The sequence below is a fragment of the Aegilops tauschii genome, chromosome 2, assembly GCF_002575655.3.
Source record: "Aegilops tauschii subsp. strangulata cultivar AL8/78 chromosome 2, Aet v6.0, whole genome shotgun sequence".
Classification (NCBI taxonomy): domain Eukaryota; kingdom Viridiplantae; phylum Streptophyta; class Magnoliopsida; order Poales; family Poaceae; genus Aegilops; species Aegilops tauschii.
The window spans coordinates 352,304,659-352,322,416 of record NC_053036.3 but is presented as its reverse complement, the minus strand read 5'-3'; the positions used below and the strand labels follow the sequence as shown (position 1 = coordinate 352,322,416).

At 42.8% G+C, this 17,758-nt stretch overlaps 1 protein-coding gene across 1 annotated transcript; it reads left to right on the top strand.

Moving 5' to 3' along the window:
- The first annotated feature begins 12,977 nt into the window (after positions 1 to 12,977).
- Positions 12,978 to 16,980, top strand: LOC109737539 (uncharacterized). The gene is made up of 4 exons (XM_020296671.2): positions 12,978 to 13,252; positions 13,381 to 13,494; positions 14,537 to 14,641; positions 16,405 to 16,980. Exons 1-4 carry the CDS (start codon positions 13,141 to 13,143, stop codon positions 16,662 to 16,664), a joined length of 591 nt encoding a protein of 196 aa, XP_020152260.1. The 5' UTR covers positions 12,978 to 13,140; the 3' UTR covers positions 16,665 to 16,980.
- Positions 16,981 to 17,758: the final 778 nt, after the last annotated feature.

The following is a 17,758-nucleotide window of genomic DNA, read 5'->3' as shown; positions in this document are numbered from 1 at the left end:
ATTATTGCCTCTAGGGCATATTTCCAACAGTCTCCCACTTGCACTAGAGTCAATAATCTAGTCCACATCACCATGTGATTAACACTCATAGGTCACATCACCATGTGACCAACATCCAAAGAGTTTACTAGAGTCAACAATCTAGTTCACATCTCTATGTGATTAACACTCAATGAGTTCTGGTTTGATCATGTTATGCTTGTGAGAGAGGTTATTTAGTCAACGGGTCTGAACCTTTCAGATCCGTGTGTGCTTTACGAATATCTATGTCATCTTGTGGATGCTACCACGCGCTATTTGGAGCCATTTCAAATAATTTCTCTACTATACGAATCCGGTTTACTACTCAGAGTCATCCGGATTAGTGTCAAAGTTCGCATCGACGTAACTCTTTACGACGAACTCCTTTTCACCTCCATAATCGAGAAAATCCTTAGTCCACTAGATACTAAGGATAAGTTCGACCGCTGTCATGTGATCCATTCCCGGATCACTATTGTACCCCTTGACCAACTCATGGCAAGGCACACTTCATGTGCGGTACACAACATAGCATACTGTAGAGCCTACGTCTGAAGCATAGGGGACGACCTTTGTCCTTTCTCTCTCTTCTGCTGTGGTCAGGTCTTGAGTCTTACTCAATACTCACACCTTGTAACACAGCCAAGAACTCCTTCTTTGCTGATCTATTTTGAACTCTTTCAAAATCATGTCAAGGTGTGCGTTCTTTGAAAGTATCATCAGGCGTCTTGATCTATCTCTATAGATCTTGATGCCCAATATGTAAGCAGCTTTATCCAGGTCTTCCTTTGAAAAACTCCTTTCAAACAACCCTTTATGCTTTCCAGAAATATTACATCATTTCGGATCAACAATATGTCATTCACATATACTTATCAGAAATGTTGTAGCGCTCCCACTCACTTTATTGTAAATACAAGTTTCTAACAAACTTTGTATAAACCCAAAAACTTTGATCACTCCATCAAAGCGTATATTCTGACTCCGAGATGCTTGCTCTAATCCATGGAAGGATCGCTGGAGCTAGCATACCTTTTAGCATCCTTAGGATCGACAAAACCTTTCTGATTGTATCACATACAACCTTTCCTTACGAAAACTGGTAAGGAAACTTGTTTTGACATCCATCTGCCAGATTTCATAAATGCAGCTAATGCTAACATGATTCCGACGGACTTAAGCATCGCTATGGATGAGAAAATCTCATCGTAGTCAACTCCTTGAACTTGTGAAAATACTCTTTGCCACAAGTCGAGCTTCATAGACGGTAACATTACCGTCCATGTCCGTCTTCTTCTTAAAGATCCATTTATCTCGGATTTCATGGCTTCTAACCATTTGTCGGAATATGGGCCCACCATCGCTTCTCCATAGCTCGTAGGTTCATCGTTGTCCAACAACATGACTTCCAAGACAGGATCACGTACTACTCTGAAGTATTACGCATCCTCGTCGTCCTACGAGGTTTGGTAGTGACTTGATCCGAAGTTTCATGATCACTATCATAAGCTTCCACTTCAATTGGTGTAGGTGCCACAGGAATAACTTCATGTGCCCTGCTACACACTAGTTGAAGTGACGGTTCAATAACCTTATCAAGTCTCCACCATCCTCCCACTCAATTCTTTCGAGAGAAACTTTTCCTCGAGAAAGGACCCGTTTCTAGAAGCAATTACTTTTGCTTCCAGATCTGAAATAGGAGGTATACCCAACTGTTTTGGGTTTTCTATGAAGATGCATTTATCCGCTTTGGGTTCGAGCTTATCAGCCTGAAACATTTTTCACATAAGCGTCGCAGCCCCAAACTTTTAAGAAACGACAACTTAGGTTTCTCTAAACGGTGTCGTCTCAACGGAATTGCGTGGTGCCCCTTTTAAAGTGAATGCGGTTATCTCTAATGCCTAACCCATAAACGATAGTGGTAATTCGATAAGAGACATCATGGTATGCACCATATCCAATAGGGTGCAGTTATGATGTTCGGACACACCATCACACTATGGTGTTCCAGGCGGTATTTATTGTGAAACACTTTTCACAATGTCTTAATTGTGTGCCAAACTCGTAACTCAGATACTCATCTCTATGATCATATCACAGACATTTTATCCTCTTGTCACGACGATCTTCAACTTCACTTTGAAATTACTTGAACCTTTCAATAATTCAGACTTGTGTTTCATCAAGTAAATACACTCAGCATCTACTCAAATCATCTGTGAAGTAAGAACTTAACGATATCCACTGCATGCCTCAGCACTCATTGGACTGCACATATCAAAATGTATTACATCCAACAAGTTGCTCTCTTGTTCCATCTTACTGAAAACGAGGCCTTTCAGTCATCTTGCCCATGTGGTATGATTTGCATGTCTCAAGTGATTCAAAATCAAGTGAGTCCAAACGATCCATCTGCATGGAGTTTCTTCATGCATATATACCAATAGACATGGTTCGCATGTCTCATTCTTTTCAAAAACGAGTGAGTCCAAAGATCCATCTACATGGAGCTTCTTCATGCGTTTCTATACCAATATGACTCAAGTGGCAGTGCCATAAGTATGTGGTACTATCATTACTATCTTATATCTTTTGGCACGAACATGTGTATCACTACGATCGAGATTCATTTTAGGTGCAAGACCATTGAAGGTATTATTCAAATAAACAGAGTAACCATTATTCTCCTTAAATGAATAACCGTATTGCGGTAAACATAATCCAATCATGCTTAACGCAAACACCAAATCTCGATGGTAGAGGGAGCATGCGATGCTTGATCACATCAACCTTGGAAACACTTCCAACACATATCGTCATCTCACCTTTAGCTAGTCTCCGTTTATTCCGCAGCTTTTATTTCGAGTTACTAACACTTAGCAACCGAACCGGTATCTAATACCCTAGTGCTGCTAGGAGTACTAGTAAAGTACACATTCATATAACGTATATCCAATATACTTCTGTCGACCTTGCCCACCTTCTCATCTACCAAGTATCTAGGGTAGTCCTGCTTCAGTGACCGTTCCCCTCATTACAGAAACACTTAGTCTCGGGTTTGGGTTCAACCTTGGGATTCTTCACTACAGCAGCAAATGACTGTTTCATGAAGTATCCCTTTTGCCCTTGCCCTTCTAGAAACTAGTGGTTTTACTAACCATCAACAATTGATGCTCCTTCTTGATTTCTACTTTCGCGGTGTCAAACATCGCGAGTTGCTCAAGGATCATCATCTATCCTTGATATTTATAGTTCATCACGAAGCTCTAATAGCTTGGTGGCAGTAATTATGGAGAACCATCACTATCTCATCTGGAAGATAAACTCCCACTCGATTCAAGTGATTGTAGTACTCAGACAATCTGAGCACATGCTCAACGATTGAGCTTTTCTCCCTTAGTTTGCAGGCTTAAGAAACTTGTCAGAGGTCTCATACCTCTTGACGTGGGCACTAGTCCGAAATCCCAATTTCAGTCTTCGGAACATCTCATATGTTCTGCGACGTTTCAAAAACGTCTTTGGTGCCACAATTCTAAACCGTTAGCATTACGCACTGAACTATCACGTAGTCATCAAAACGTGTATGTCAGATGTTCCGCAACATCTACAGACGACGCTGAGGTTCAGCACACCGAGCGGTGCATTAAGGACATAAGCCTTCTGCGCAGCAATGAGGACAATCCTCAGTTTACGGACCCAGTCCGCATAATTGCTACTACCAACTTTCAACTAAATTTTCTCTAGGAACATATCTTAACCAGTAGAACTAAAGCGCAAGCTATGACATAATTTGCAAAGACCTTTTTGACTATGTTCATGATAATGAAGTTCATCTGATTATGAACTCCCACTCAGATAGACATCCCTCTAGTCATCTAAGTGATACATGATCCGAGTCAAACTAGGCCGTGTCCGATCATCACGTGAGACGGACTAGTCATCATCGGTGAACATCTCCATGTTGATCGTATCTTCTATACGACTCATGCTCGACCTTTCGGTCTCTTGTGTTCCGAGGCCATGTCTGTACATGCTAGGCTCATCAAGTCAACCTAAGTGTTTCGCATGTGTTCCGAGGCCATGTCTGTACATGCTAGGCTCGTCAACACCCGTTGTATTCGAACGTTAGAATCTATCACACCCGATCATCACGTGGTGCTTCGAAACAACGAACCTTCGCAACGGTGCACAGTTAGGGGGAACACTTCTCTTGAAATTTTAGTGAGGGATCATCTTATTTATGCTACCGTCGTTCTAAGCAAATAAGATGCATAACATGATAAACATCACATGCAATCAAATAGTGACATGATATGTCCAATATCATTTTGCTCCTTTGATCTCCATCTTCGGGGCACCATGATCATCTTTGTCACCGGCATGACACCATGATCTCCATCATCATGATCTCCATCATTGTGTCTTCATGAAGTTGTCACGCCAATGATTACTTCTACTTCTATGGCTAACGCGCTTAGCAATAAAGTAAAGTAATTTACATGGCGTTATTCAATGGCACGCAGGTCATACAAAAAATAAAGACAACTCCTATGGCTCCTGCCGGTTGTCATACTCATCGACATGCAAGTCGTGATTCCTATTACAAGAATATGATCAATATCATACATCACATATATCATTCATCACATCTTCTGGCCATATCACATCACATAGCACATGCTGCAAAAACAAGTTAGACGTCCTCTAATTGTTGTTGCAAGTTTTTACGTGGCTTGTATAGGTTTCTAGCAAGAACGTTTCTTACCTACGTAAAACCACAACGTGATATGCCAATTTCTATTTACCCTTCATAAGGACCCTTTTCATCGAATCTGTTCCGACTAAAGTGGGAGAGACAGACACCCGCTAGCCACCTTATGCAACTAGTGCATGTCAGTCGGTGGAACCTGTCTCACGTAAGCGTACGTGTAAGGTCGGTCCGGGCCGCTTCATCCCACAATGCCGCCGAAACAAGATAAGACTAGTAGCGGCAAGAAGAATTGGCAACATCTACGCCCACAACTACTTTGTGTTCTACTCGTGCATAGAAACTACGCATAGACCTAGCTCATGATGCCACTGTTGGGGAACGTAGCAGAAATTCAAAATTTTCTACGCATCACCAAGATCAATCTATGGAGTAATCCAGCAACGAGGGGAAGGGGAGTGCATCTACATACCCTTGTAGATCGCGATGCGGAAGCGTTGCAAGAACGCGGATGAGGGAGTCGTACTCGTAGTGATTCAGATCGCGGTTGATTCCGATCTAAGCGCCGAACCACGGCGCCTCCGCGTTCAACACACGTGCAGCCCGTTGGCGTCTCCCACGCCTTGATCCAGCAAGGAGAGAGGGAGAGGTTGGGGAAGACTCCGTCCAGCAGCAGCACGATGGTGTGGTGGTGATGGAGGAGCGTGGCAATCCCGCAGGGCTTCGCCAAGCACCGCGGGAGAGGAGGAGGAGGGAGAGGGGTAGGGCTGCGCCGAAAGAGAGACGTTCTCCTGTGTCTGGCAGCCCCAAATACCTCCAGTATATATAGGGGAAGGGGGAGGGGCTGCGCCCCATCTAGGGTTCCCTCCCCAGGGGTGGCGGCAGCCCCCAAACCCATCTAGGGTGCGGCCAAGGGGAGGAGAGGGGGCGCCACTAGGGTGGGCCTTAAGGCCCATCTGGACCTAGGGTTTGCCCCCTCCCACTCTCCCATGCGCTTGGGCCTTGGTGGGGGGGCGCACCAGCCCACCTGGGGCTGGTCCCCTCCCACACTTAGCCCACGCAGCCTTATGGGGCTGGTGGCCCCACTTGGTGGACCCCTGGGACCCTCCCGGTGGTCCCGGTACATTACCGATAACACTCGAAACTTTTCCGGTGACCAAAACAGGACTTCCCATATATAAATATTTACCTCCGGACCATTCCGGAACTCCTCGTGACGTCCGGGATCTCATCCGGGACTCCGAACAACATTCGGTAACCACGTACATACTTTCCCTATAACCCTAACGTCATCGAACCTTAAGTGTGTAGACCCTACGGGTTCGGGAACCATGCAGACATGACCGAGACGTTCTCCGGTCAATAACCAACAGCGGGATCTAGATACCCATGTTGGCTCCCACATGTTCCATGATGATCTCATCGGATGAACCACGGTGTCGGGGATTCAATCAATCCCGTATTCAATTCCCTTTGTCTATCGGTATGTTACTTGCCCGAGATTCGATCGTCGGTATCCCTATACCTTGTTCAATCTCGTTACCGGCAAGTCTCTTTACTCGTTCCGTAACTCACATCATCCCGTGATCAACTCCTTGGTCACATTGTGCACATTATGATGATGTCCTACCGAGTGGGCCCAGAGATACCTCTCCGTTTACACGGAGTGACAAATCCCAGTCTCGATTCGTGCCAACCCAACAGACACTTTTGGAGATACTTGTAGTGCACCTTTATAGCCACCCAGTTACGTTGTGACGTTTGGTACACCCAAAGCATTCCTACGGTATCCGGGAGTTGCACAATCTCATGGTCTAAGGAAATGATACTTGACATTAGAAAAGCTCTGAGCAAACGAACTACACGATCTTGTGCTAGGCTTAGAATTGGGTCTTGTCCATCACATCATTCTCCTAATGATGTGATCCCGTTATCAACGACATCCAATGTCCATGGTTAGGAAACCGTAACCATCTATTGATCAACGAGCTAGTCAACTAGAGGCTTACTAGGGACATGGTGTTGTCTATGTATCCACACATGTATCTGAGTTTCCTATCAATACACTTCTAGCATGGATAATAAACGATTATCATGAACAAGGAAATATAATAATAACCTATTTATTATTGCCTCTAGGGCATATTTCCAACAGGAGCGTCATTTTATTTTATTAGTATTTGCTTGTTGCTATTTAGAGTAATGTTTTGCAGCTTTTAGTTCAATAAAAATGTCAAGTATAGCCTTTACCATGCTTATTTTGCAATTCCATATGTTGCTGTTTGGAAAACAGAAAATTTTCTATCATTGTATGAATTATTTAAAAATGTCAGAACGTGATAAAATCTTGAAATTTTCACACAGTATGCTATGATAAATTTTCTACAGTATGGTAATTTTTCAGAATTTTTGGAGTTACAGAAGTATGGATTTTCTTGCATTCTTTACAGATTGTTCTGTTTAGACATATTGCTGTTATGTTTGCATATGTTTGCTTGTTTATTGATTCTATTTGAGGATGGGAGTATTAAATATGCAGAGGCAATTAGTATGCAATGTCAAATAATAATTTTAGTGATTTGCTACAGTAGAGAATGATAAGGTTATGCGTTGATTTATACTAACTTATCTCACGAGTTCTTGTTGAGTTTTGTGTGGATGAAGTTTTTTAAGATTTAGGGAAACCGCGATATGAAAGGAATTAAGGAGACACAAAAGCTCAAGCTTGGGGATGCCCAAGGCATCCCTAGTCAATATTTCAAGAAGTCTCAAGCATCTAAGCTTGGGGATGCCCCGGTAGGCATCCCACCTTTCTTCTTCAACAACTATCGGTCAGTTTTGGTTGAGCCTAAGTTTTTGCTTCTTCATATGATATGTGCTATCCTTGCAATGTCATTTTATTTTGTTTTGCTTGTGGTTTGAATAAAGTACTTAAGATCTAAAATTTTATTTATGAGGGGGAGTCTTCACATAGTTACATAATTATTCAACTACTCATTGATCTTCACTTATATCTTTTGGAGTAGTTTGTCATTTGCTCTAGTACTTCACTTATATCTTTTTAGAGCACGGCGGTGGTTTTATTTTGAAGAAATTGATGAACTCTCATGCTTCACTTATATTATTTTGAGAGTCTTAAACAGCATGGTAATTTGATTTGGTTATAAATTTAGTCCTAATATGATAGGCATCCAAGAGGGATATAATAAAAACTTTCATATAAAGTGCATTGAATACTATGAGAAGTTTTATTCCTTATGATTGTTTTGAGATATGAAGATGGTGATATTAGATTCATGCTAGTGAGTAGTTGTGAATTTGAGAAATACTTGTGTTGAGGTTTGTGAGTCCCGTAGCATGCACGTATGGTGAACTGTTATGTAACGAAGTTGGAGCATGAGATATTTTTTGATTGTCTTCCTTATGAGTGACGGTCGGGGACGAGCGATGGTCTTTTCCTACCAGTCTATCCCCCTAGGAGCATGCACGTAGTACTTTGTTTCAATGACTAATAGATTTTTGCAACAAGTATGTGAGTTCTTTATGACTAATGTTGAGTCCATGGATTATACACACTCTCACCCTTCCACCATTGCTAGCCTCTCTAGTAGCGCGCAACTTTCACCGGTACCATACACCCACCATATACCTTCCTCAAAACAGCCACCATACCTACCTATTATGGCATTTCCATAGCCATTCCGAGATATATTGCCATGCAACTTCCACCATTCCGTTTATTATGACACGCTCCATCATTGTCATATTGCTTTGCATGATCATGTAGTTCACATCGTATTTGTGGCAAAGCAACCATTCATAATTCTTTCGTACATGTCACTCTTGATTCATTGCACATCCCGGTACACCACCGTAGGCATTCATATAGAGTCATATTTTGTTCTAGTATCGAGTTGTAATTCTTGAGTTGTAAGTAAGTAAAAGTGTGATGATCTTCATTATCAGAGCATTGTCCAATGTGAGGAAAAAAAGAGGCCAAAGAAGCCAATGAAAAAAAGGAGAGGCCAAAGAAGCCAAAAAAAACAAAAAAAAGAGAGAAAAAGAGAAGGGGCAATGCTACTATCCTTTTACCACACTTGTGCTTCAAAGTAGCGCCATGATCTTCATGACAGAGAATCTCCTATGTTGTCACTTTCATATACTAGTGGGGATTTTTCATTATAGAACTTGGCTTGTATATTCCAACGATGGGCTTCCTCAAATGCCCTAGGTCTTCATGAGCAAGCAAGTTGGATGCACACCCACTTAGTTTTCTTTTTGAGCTTTCATACTCTTATAGCTCTAGTGCATCCGTTGCATGGCAACCCCTACTCACTCACATCGATACCTATTGATGGGCATCTCCATAGCCCGTTGATACGCCTAGTTGATGTGAGACTATCTCCCTCTTTTTGTCTTCTCCACAACCACCATATTCTATTCCACCTATAGTGCTATGTCCATGGCTCGCGCTCATGTATTGCGTGAAAATTGAAAAAGTTTGAGGACATCAAAAGTATGAAACATTTGCTTGGCTTGTCATCGGGGTTGTGCAAGATTTGAGTATTTTGTGTGATAAAGATGGAGCATAGCCAGACTATATGATTTTGTAGGGTTAAGCTTTCTTTGGCCATGTTATTTTAAGAAGACATAATTGCCTTGTTAGTATGCTTGAAGTATTATCATTTTTATGTCAATATTAAACTTTTGTTTTGAATCTTATGGATCTGAATATTCTTGCCAGAATAAAGGAGATTACATTCATAAATATGTTAGGTAGCATTCCACATCAAAAATTCTGGTTTTATCATTTACCTACTCGAGGACGAGCAGGAATTAAGCTTGGGGATGCTTGATACGTCTCCAATGTATCTATAATTTTTGATTGTTCCATGCTATTATATTATCCATCTTGGATGTTTTATATGCATTTATATGTAGTTTTATATGATTTTTTGGGACTAACCTATTAACCTAGAGCCCAGTGCCAGTTTCTGTTTTTTCCTTGTTTTTGAGTTCTACAAAAAAGGAATACCAAACGGAGTCCAATTGACGTGCCAATTTTTGATTTTTTTATGGACCAAAAGAAGCCCCCGGAGTAAAAGAGTTGGTCCAGAAGAGTCCCGAGCCATCCACGAGGGTGGAGGGCGCGCCCTACCCCCTGGGCTCGCCCCCCTATCTCGTGGATGACTCGGAGACCCCCTTGACGTGAGACCGACGCCAAAAATTCCTATAAATACATAAACCCCCAGAAAGAAACCTAGATCGGGAGTTCCGCCGCCGCAAGCCTCTGTAGCCACCAAAAACCAATCGGGACCCTGTTCCGGCACCCTGCCGGAGGGGGGATCCATCACCGGTGGCCATCTTCATCACCCGGCGCTCTCCATGATGAGGAGGGAGTAGTTCACCCTCGGGGTTGAGGGTATGTACCAGTAGCTATGTGTTTGATCTCTCTCTCTCTCTCTCTCTCGTGTTCTTGATATGGCATGATCTTGATGTACCGCGAGCTTTGCTATTATAGTTGGATCTTATGATGTTTCTCCCCCTCTACTCTCTTGTAATGGATTGAGTTTTCCCTTCGAAGTTATCTTATCGAATTGAGTCTTTAAGGATTTGAGAACACTTGATGTATGTCTTGCATGTGCTTATCTATGGTGACAATGGGATATTCACGTGATCTACTTGATGTATGTTTTGGTGATCAAGTTGCGGGTTCAGTGACCATGTGAACTTATGCATAGGGGTTGGCACACGTTTTCGTCTTGACTCTCCGGTAGAAACTTTGGGGCACTCTTTGAAGTTCTCTGTGTTGGTTGAATAGATGAATCTGAGATTGTGTGATGCATATCGTATAATCATACCCACGGATACTTGAGGTGACATTGGAGTATCTAGGTGACATGAAGGTTTTGGTTGATATGTGTCTTAAGGTGTTATTCTAGTACGAACTCTAGGATAGATTGAACGGAAAGAATAGCTTCGTGTTATTTTACTACAGACTCTTGAATGGATCGATCATAAAGGATAACTTTGAGGTGGTTTCGTACCCTACAATAATCTCTTCGTTTGTTCTCCGCTATTAGTGATTTTGGAGTGACTCTTTGTTGCATGTTGAGGGGTTGTTATATGATCCAATTATGCTATTATTGTTGAGAGAACTTGCACTAGTGAAAGTATGAACCCTAGGCCTTGTTTCCTAGCATTGCAATACCATTTACGCTCACTTTTACCACTTGCTACCTTGCTGTTTTTATATTTTCAAATTACAAATACCCATATCTACCATCCATATTGCACTTGTATCACCATCTCTTTGCCGAACTAGTGCACCTATACAATTTACCATTGTATTGGGTGTGTTGGGGACACAAGAGACTCTTTGTTATTTTGTTGCAGGGTTGTTTGAGAGAGACCATCTTCACGCCTCCCACGGATTGATAAACCTTAGGTCATCCACTTGAGGGAAATTTTCTACTGTCCTACAAACATCTGCACTTGGAGGCCCAACAACGTCTACAAGATGAAGCTTGTGTAGTAGACATCATAGGGCCAGGAGGTGGGTTGTGGTCCATTAGGTTGAAAATCCCTACACTAGGAGAGGCCTCCTTGCTTGGACTTGTACTTTGCTACTTTGTCTTCTCCTTTGAATTATTCTTTTATGTGGTCTCCTTCTTTTAACAGGTCTTGACTAGTGATGTGGTATTCCATGTAGGACAGGGGTTGGCACCTTAAGTAGGATTAAAATCCTCTATTGTAACAGGAGTCCCCTTGAGCCAGAGTCATCAAAGTCTTCTTTGTGTCTTTAGATCAACAATCTTATCTTTGTCAAAGGATGTTCAGGAGGTGGACCTGACTTCTACTTCTTGTTGATGTACTTAGCAGGTAGATTGTGTCCTCATCGTCCTTCACTGGTCCCTTTGATGGTTGTCGACGTCTTTTGGAGTCCCCAAGACATATCTATGACCTTCAAGAGTCTTTTTGGATTCGAGGACAAACCTTTCAAGTCCCCAAGTGCTCCTGTAGGTGCATACAACTTTCGAGGAATTTTTTGGATTTTTTTCCAGATTTTTTTGATGATTCCTTGAGCTTCTTCACGAAATCCTGGTCGAAACAGGGCATTCTGGGCACATTTTGGACCTCCAGGGGCTTTATGAAAAATGCATGTGGCCTCATGGATGAGCTTTTGCATAATTTTCCATAATTACAAGGGCCTCTTCATAAAATTTCTTTTTCACGCGAAGAAAGAAAAGAAATATCGGTCGGCTATGGGCCGAATTTTGGCCCATATTGAGCCTCAGTCGGGCCACATCGCGCACAACTCTCCCCTTTTTCCTTTTTTGCGGCCTCTTGCTGGGCCTTGTCGGTTGGACTGACCCGGTTTCGGCGCGATACACCGAACGTTCGTGATCGAGCTGTGGCTCACAACGTCTTCAAATTCCTTATGGAAACACTCATGGGTCCACCAGAGGTCCTTGTCCAGCATCCGTTTTCAGCCTGCGGTGACGTTGGCTCAGGCGGTCGGCTGTGCCTATAGAAGAGGCACCCCTAGTCGCCGCAGGATCTCTGGTTGCACCACTGCACCGTTCAAGGTGCTGGATCATGAACTGACCCTAACCATTTCTCCAAGGAGGGAGCCGCACAATCACGGGGTTAGCCGCAATCAGAACCCACGGGTGGAGAACTTGGTTTGGCGAAACGAGTTGAGTGACCACGCAGAGCCGACGTGGATGGGAGGACCTCCGAGCACGATCCGATCCAGTGTATAGGGTTTCCAATGCGGCGGGGAGCAGAGTGGAGGAGGGGATCAGCACGGGGTTTCTGTTGGTGGTGTCGACGTGGACGGGGGAAAGTAGGGAATGTCACGACCGAACCGTCACCTTCCTTTAACTTTTTCTTGATTTTTTTAGGGCTCCTTTTTCCTGACAAGATCGGAAACGTCGGCTATCCACGGAAACAACACAAACGCTCAGCCTAATGGGCTGGTTCCCTCAGCTGAAAAGCCCAATCACCAGCATACTCCGCTTTTGCCGCCGGAAAAGCGTCCCTTAGGACAGCAGGAAAACGGGCGCACATATCAGTTCGTACGGCCGAAAACGGTTCGATCTGGACAATGGACGGCCTAGACGTCTAATGGCGTGAGAAGTCGTGAACGTGTATGAGGGAAGATCTGACGGCTATCACCCAGACGCGAAATCGAACGGTTAAAAAGACGGATAGCGTGAGAGGGCTCGCTTTAGGCTCAGTTTAGATGCTGTGTACAAGCCCAATACTGGCGATAGCGGAGAAGCGAGAGAGCCCATCAACCGGATATTTTAGCTCACCGAAAGGGTCACCCGATATTGGGCCCTCCGTGCACTCAGCCCGAGCTCTGTTCAGTCACCTCGACGCCAAGCCCGACCACAGCACCACGAATGTCTACTCCGGCCGGCGACGGCGAGGACCCCGGCGCAGGGACGCCGGAAGCAGCAGCGCCATTCTCTGCCGACTGGAAGGAGCGGATCTTGGTCCCCGTCGTGGCCGCCGGTGAGCCGCCCTCACCTGTCCTAGTTTTCACTTCCGCCTCCGTTGGAGTCAGGAACTTGTCGTGGCGTTCGTTTACTTTCGGGAGATATCTCTGATCTGTTGAGTTCGTTGACCTGGTTGCCTGGCAGGTGTTGCCGGAGCTGGGTTCGGGCTGCTGTCGCGGCACAGGGCGCGCCTTGGCCCGATCCGCGCTGCCGCTACCTATGCGGCTAACCTATCCATCGTGGCCGGATGCTACGGAGGTGAGGCCCCTAACACAGAGGCATCAGATTCGTTGCCTTGATTGCAACTTCGAGATGAACTGAATCAACTTTTGATGTTGCTGCGTGGAACATTTAGTGTAGATGGTATCATGATGCGGCGGTGGAATGCTTTTCCTGTTTCCAGTGCACCATTTGAGATACTGGAAATGCATCCTTTTACCATTGAATTACGGGGATTATGGTTTTGATGAATTTCCAGTCATTATGGTGGGAAATTTGAATATGGTGCCTGCCCTGCCCCTGCCCATGCTATGAACGGTTTGCAAAATGTTGTGCCCTAACCATAGTAAAAACTCAATTACCCAAGGCCTTCTTTTATCAAGGAGTGTCAAGTAGTATTTGATTATCTTAGTCTGTTGTTCACTTCATTATCATTGCGTAAAATTGCTCGTAATGTAAATCACTCTATTGAAGCAACCTTTTTTTTGTTCTTGGATATTTTGATCACAAGATCTAAGGTCTTTGCTCATGAGTAATCACATAGACAACCTGGCAGGCTGGCAGCTATAATCTTGCAGCACATTGCTCACAGCAGGATATATTTATTACTGCCAGCACTTGACTAGTGAAAGAATGTGCCCAGGGATTTACTGCTTAATATCGCTGGGAATTGTGTAAGTGGCTGTTTATATGTTGAAGTAGGATGTAGCCACGGCCCTATATGTGTTCTGGGAATAGTGTAGTCTTTGCGGGTTCAGCTTCTATTGGTTGGCATGATGAATGTACTTACTTTTAAGTCATCAAATATGGTTTATGTCTTGATCTTTAGTTGGCTATATACAAGTTTCACCTGCTGGCTTGAGTCTTGCTTTAAGGATGCAAGTTAAATATATAGCTACAAGCTAATTTAAACAGCAAAGTGGCCCATATTAGTGCCAGTTCCCATGGTATTGCACGCTTGCACAGTTTCGTGACTTCTTTTTCTCTACTTTGAAATGTTAGTTTGCTCATGTGAATTAATCAAGGTAACAAATAGCATGTTGGAGTAAACTTGCAAAGCACATACTCTTTTGATACTTAGGTGCACGTGAACTTGCAAGAGATGCTCGAGCTACAACACCTGATGACCTCATGAATTCTGTTGTTGGTGGGCTAGCAAGTGGAGCTGTTCTTGGCCGAATACAAGGTTGGTCATTATATTGCACAATCATATATTGACTTATGTTTCTTTTCATACTTAACATCTTTCAGTGACTCACGTTTGCAGTTTTCCTCAAGTCAAATTTGTCTATAGTGTTCAATTCCTCATTGTTCTTATGGATTTAATCACCACAATGCACCAAGCAAACTTATATATCTGAAAGAATTAAGTTTATGGTATCACACATACTAGCAGTATCAGATCAAGATACATATTAAATTGCATTACGCACTGAAGGTCAGGGAAACGTGCGATTGTGGTCAGTCATGTGCGTTCTGCTAGAGCTTGTGCAAGTGCTTAGAAGCTAGGTGCTGTGCCAACTGGCTACATCATACACGATCAAAATAATTTTTTACCACATGACCTCCTCGTGTAATGGGACACTCTTATTTTCGCACAAGTACAAGTTTTTTTTTCAACTACATAAATGTATCCATGTACGAAACATCACAGGGTGAATTTAAATGGCACCTTGGGCTTATCTTGTTCTCTATAATCACATGCTGTGTGTGGCCAGGGGCGTAGTAGCAAGGCAACTATTGAGAAAGTTGTCTGTTTTCCCATATTTGGTGAGATGGCAGATTGCCTGTATTACTTTGCACATCCGAGATCTCCACGGGATCTTCTGATCTGTTCAAATTAACCCCTACCACAGCGCCCCCCCCCCCCCCCCCCCCCCCCCCCAACACACAGACACAATAAGAATTCCAGTAAGATCATTTTTGACACTATCATAGTGTCAAAAATGGTCTTACATTTTGGGACAGGGGTGTACCTTTTCTGATTGATTTGCAAGTCGGCCATTCTAACTCTATTGTACTTCAGGAACTTAAAGATATTTAACCTTGGTTTTCCATGGGTATTTGAGATCAGTTAGCATCTACTGCAAATTTCAATCGGTTTTGGTAATTCTCAGATGCTTCGAATGTTTGCTAATCCTGGTCATCTCAACTTAAACAATAGTAAACCTAAAATTGTAGTCCAAATATGTGCAGTATTTAGTAAAAAGTTACTGCAATTCTCAGTTTTAGTGAGGTTAATCCTCCATAGGATACTTCTTGGTATCTTAGATTTCCGTTTGTCTTTTCAGTTTCAAACAAGCTTAATCAATTTCTTGTATTTAAAATTTAAGTCAATTCTCTATATACGTGGGATTGGGACGAGGAAGATTGGATGTTGATCTAATGGATAAGAAATGTGACTGGGATATAACAAAAAATCAAGTAAGGTGTGACTAGACAATCTCAATTTCAATATATTCAGTTTGATACGATTGCAGAGACACACCGTTGTATTTGACTCTGTAGCCCAAAAGTACTCTGCTCACTTTGGAAAAATTGGGTCTTACCAAACTTAACATCGTTGCCCTAAATGTGCCAAGAATTTTGGGCTAGTTAAAATAAAATTTTAACCTCAAAAGTGAAATCAGGTGATTTTTTATGGGATGTAAGTTTCATGTATGCTAATGTGCATTTTTCTACCAGGTCAAGTTGGCCCTGCATATTGCTTTTGTGTACCTTTAATTGTCCATCGATACTGCAATGTAACTTTGACAAAAGGGAATTTATTTTGGAGTACAGTTAAAAGCTTGCAGGCCTGCATATGCACTGATCATTTCATTTTAGTGGCATGTGCACGTTGTGAGCCTTGAATATTCAAACAAAGAAAGTTATATTTATGTCCTAAAGGCCTAAACACACCAACAATGCGTCACCATTTCTAATTTCCTCAACTGACCGTAACTGTAGGTGGTCACTTTGGGGCGGTGAAGTATGCAGTCACCCTAGCGGTTGCTGGTACTGCACTGGACTACGCCGCGATGAAGCTAAGCCCTCAATGGCATGATTGGAAAGAGCATTTGTTCGTTGATACGAAAGACTGGTTTACTGTACCCGAATGGTCACCTATCCAAGTGCTCGATGAGGAGGCCTTGGCGAAGAAACGAGAGCGAGAGGAGTTGCTGTTTGCTCAGCGAGCACTTGGTAAAGTTAGCAAGGAGGAGCCTTAGCTGCCGTGCTTCAGAAAAGTGCATACTGATATATAGGTTCGACGATTTTGTCAAGGCGTTGTATGTCTCCCAAGCCGTTGTGTCGGGAAGGTTGCCAGTTGCACCTATCTTGCCCTGAGCTTTATATTAACCTTTTGACATATATCTTTTTTTTTGTCCAAGACATATATCTTTATAATCTTGTTTTGTTCTACTTATTAGTATGTCTGTACAATGCCAATGGCTCTTTGGGCGTCCTAGGAAGAATAAATATGGGAGAATCCAATCCAAAATGGAACTTGGTGTGAGAGTTCCAATGAATTTCCATTCCCTGCAACTTCTCTCTCTAATCATGTGCTCTCTGCGTTTAAGTAACTTTTTCTGATTTAGATGTATATAGACACGTTTTAGTGTGTTTGTTCACTCATTTCAGTCTCTATGTTATACGTATTAAAATATCCAAAACATTTTATATTTGTAAATGAAGGAGTAACATCTACTCCCTCCCTTTCTAAATATAAGCCTCTTTAGAGATTTCAATAGGGATACATACAGATGTATATAGACATATTTTAGAGTGTAAATTCACTCATTTTGCTTTGTATGTAGTTTGTATTGAAATCTTTAAAAAGGTTTATATTTAGGAACGGAGGGAGTGGTAGCAAAGTTTTGCATTTTGTTTCCTGGATGCATATGGACATGATTAGAAATCATTTTTTCTTCCATGGCTGCATTTTATCTTCATTTTACCGAACTCTTAGACTACGTTCCAAGAATGCCCCTCTAAGATGTTTTGGAGATTTTTCTTTGAGAACTCCACCCTTCATAAATGAAACAACCACAGTTTTGAGTGATACAAAACCCTCGGATGGATCAAGCAGCCACACATGGCATGCCAACCAAGGTCAGTATACACGGAACTCTGTCGCCATGTGATGCCATGTTTTTGGTAATGCCCAGGCTGAACAAATGCAATTTAACATTTTCATTATTGTCCATGACATGATACAATTCATAATCATCTGGACACATGCCAGGCCAAGGTCAGTGTATTGTGAACTCGAAGAACCTCGCCAAGTGACGGCGCCCTAAGCATTCAAAGGTTCTGGTAATTC

Coding starts and splice junctions, on each gene's coding strand:
- LOC109737539 (XM_020296671.2), top strand. CDS start 13,141: ATGTCTACTCCGGCCGGCGACGGCGAGGACCCCGGCGCAGGGACGCCG. Junction 13,253..13,380: donor GGTCCCCGTCGTGGCCGCCG/GTGAGCCGCCCT, acceptor GTTGCCTGGCAG/GTGTTGCCGGAGCTGGGTTC. Junction 13,495..14,536: donor CGTGGCCGGATGCTACGGAG/GTGAGGCCCCTA, acceptor TTTGATACTTAG/GTGCACGTGAACTTGCAAGA.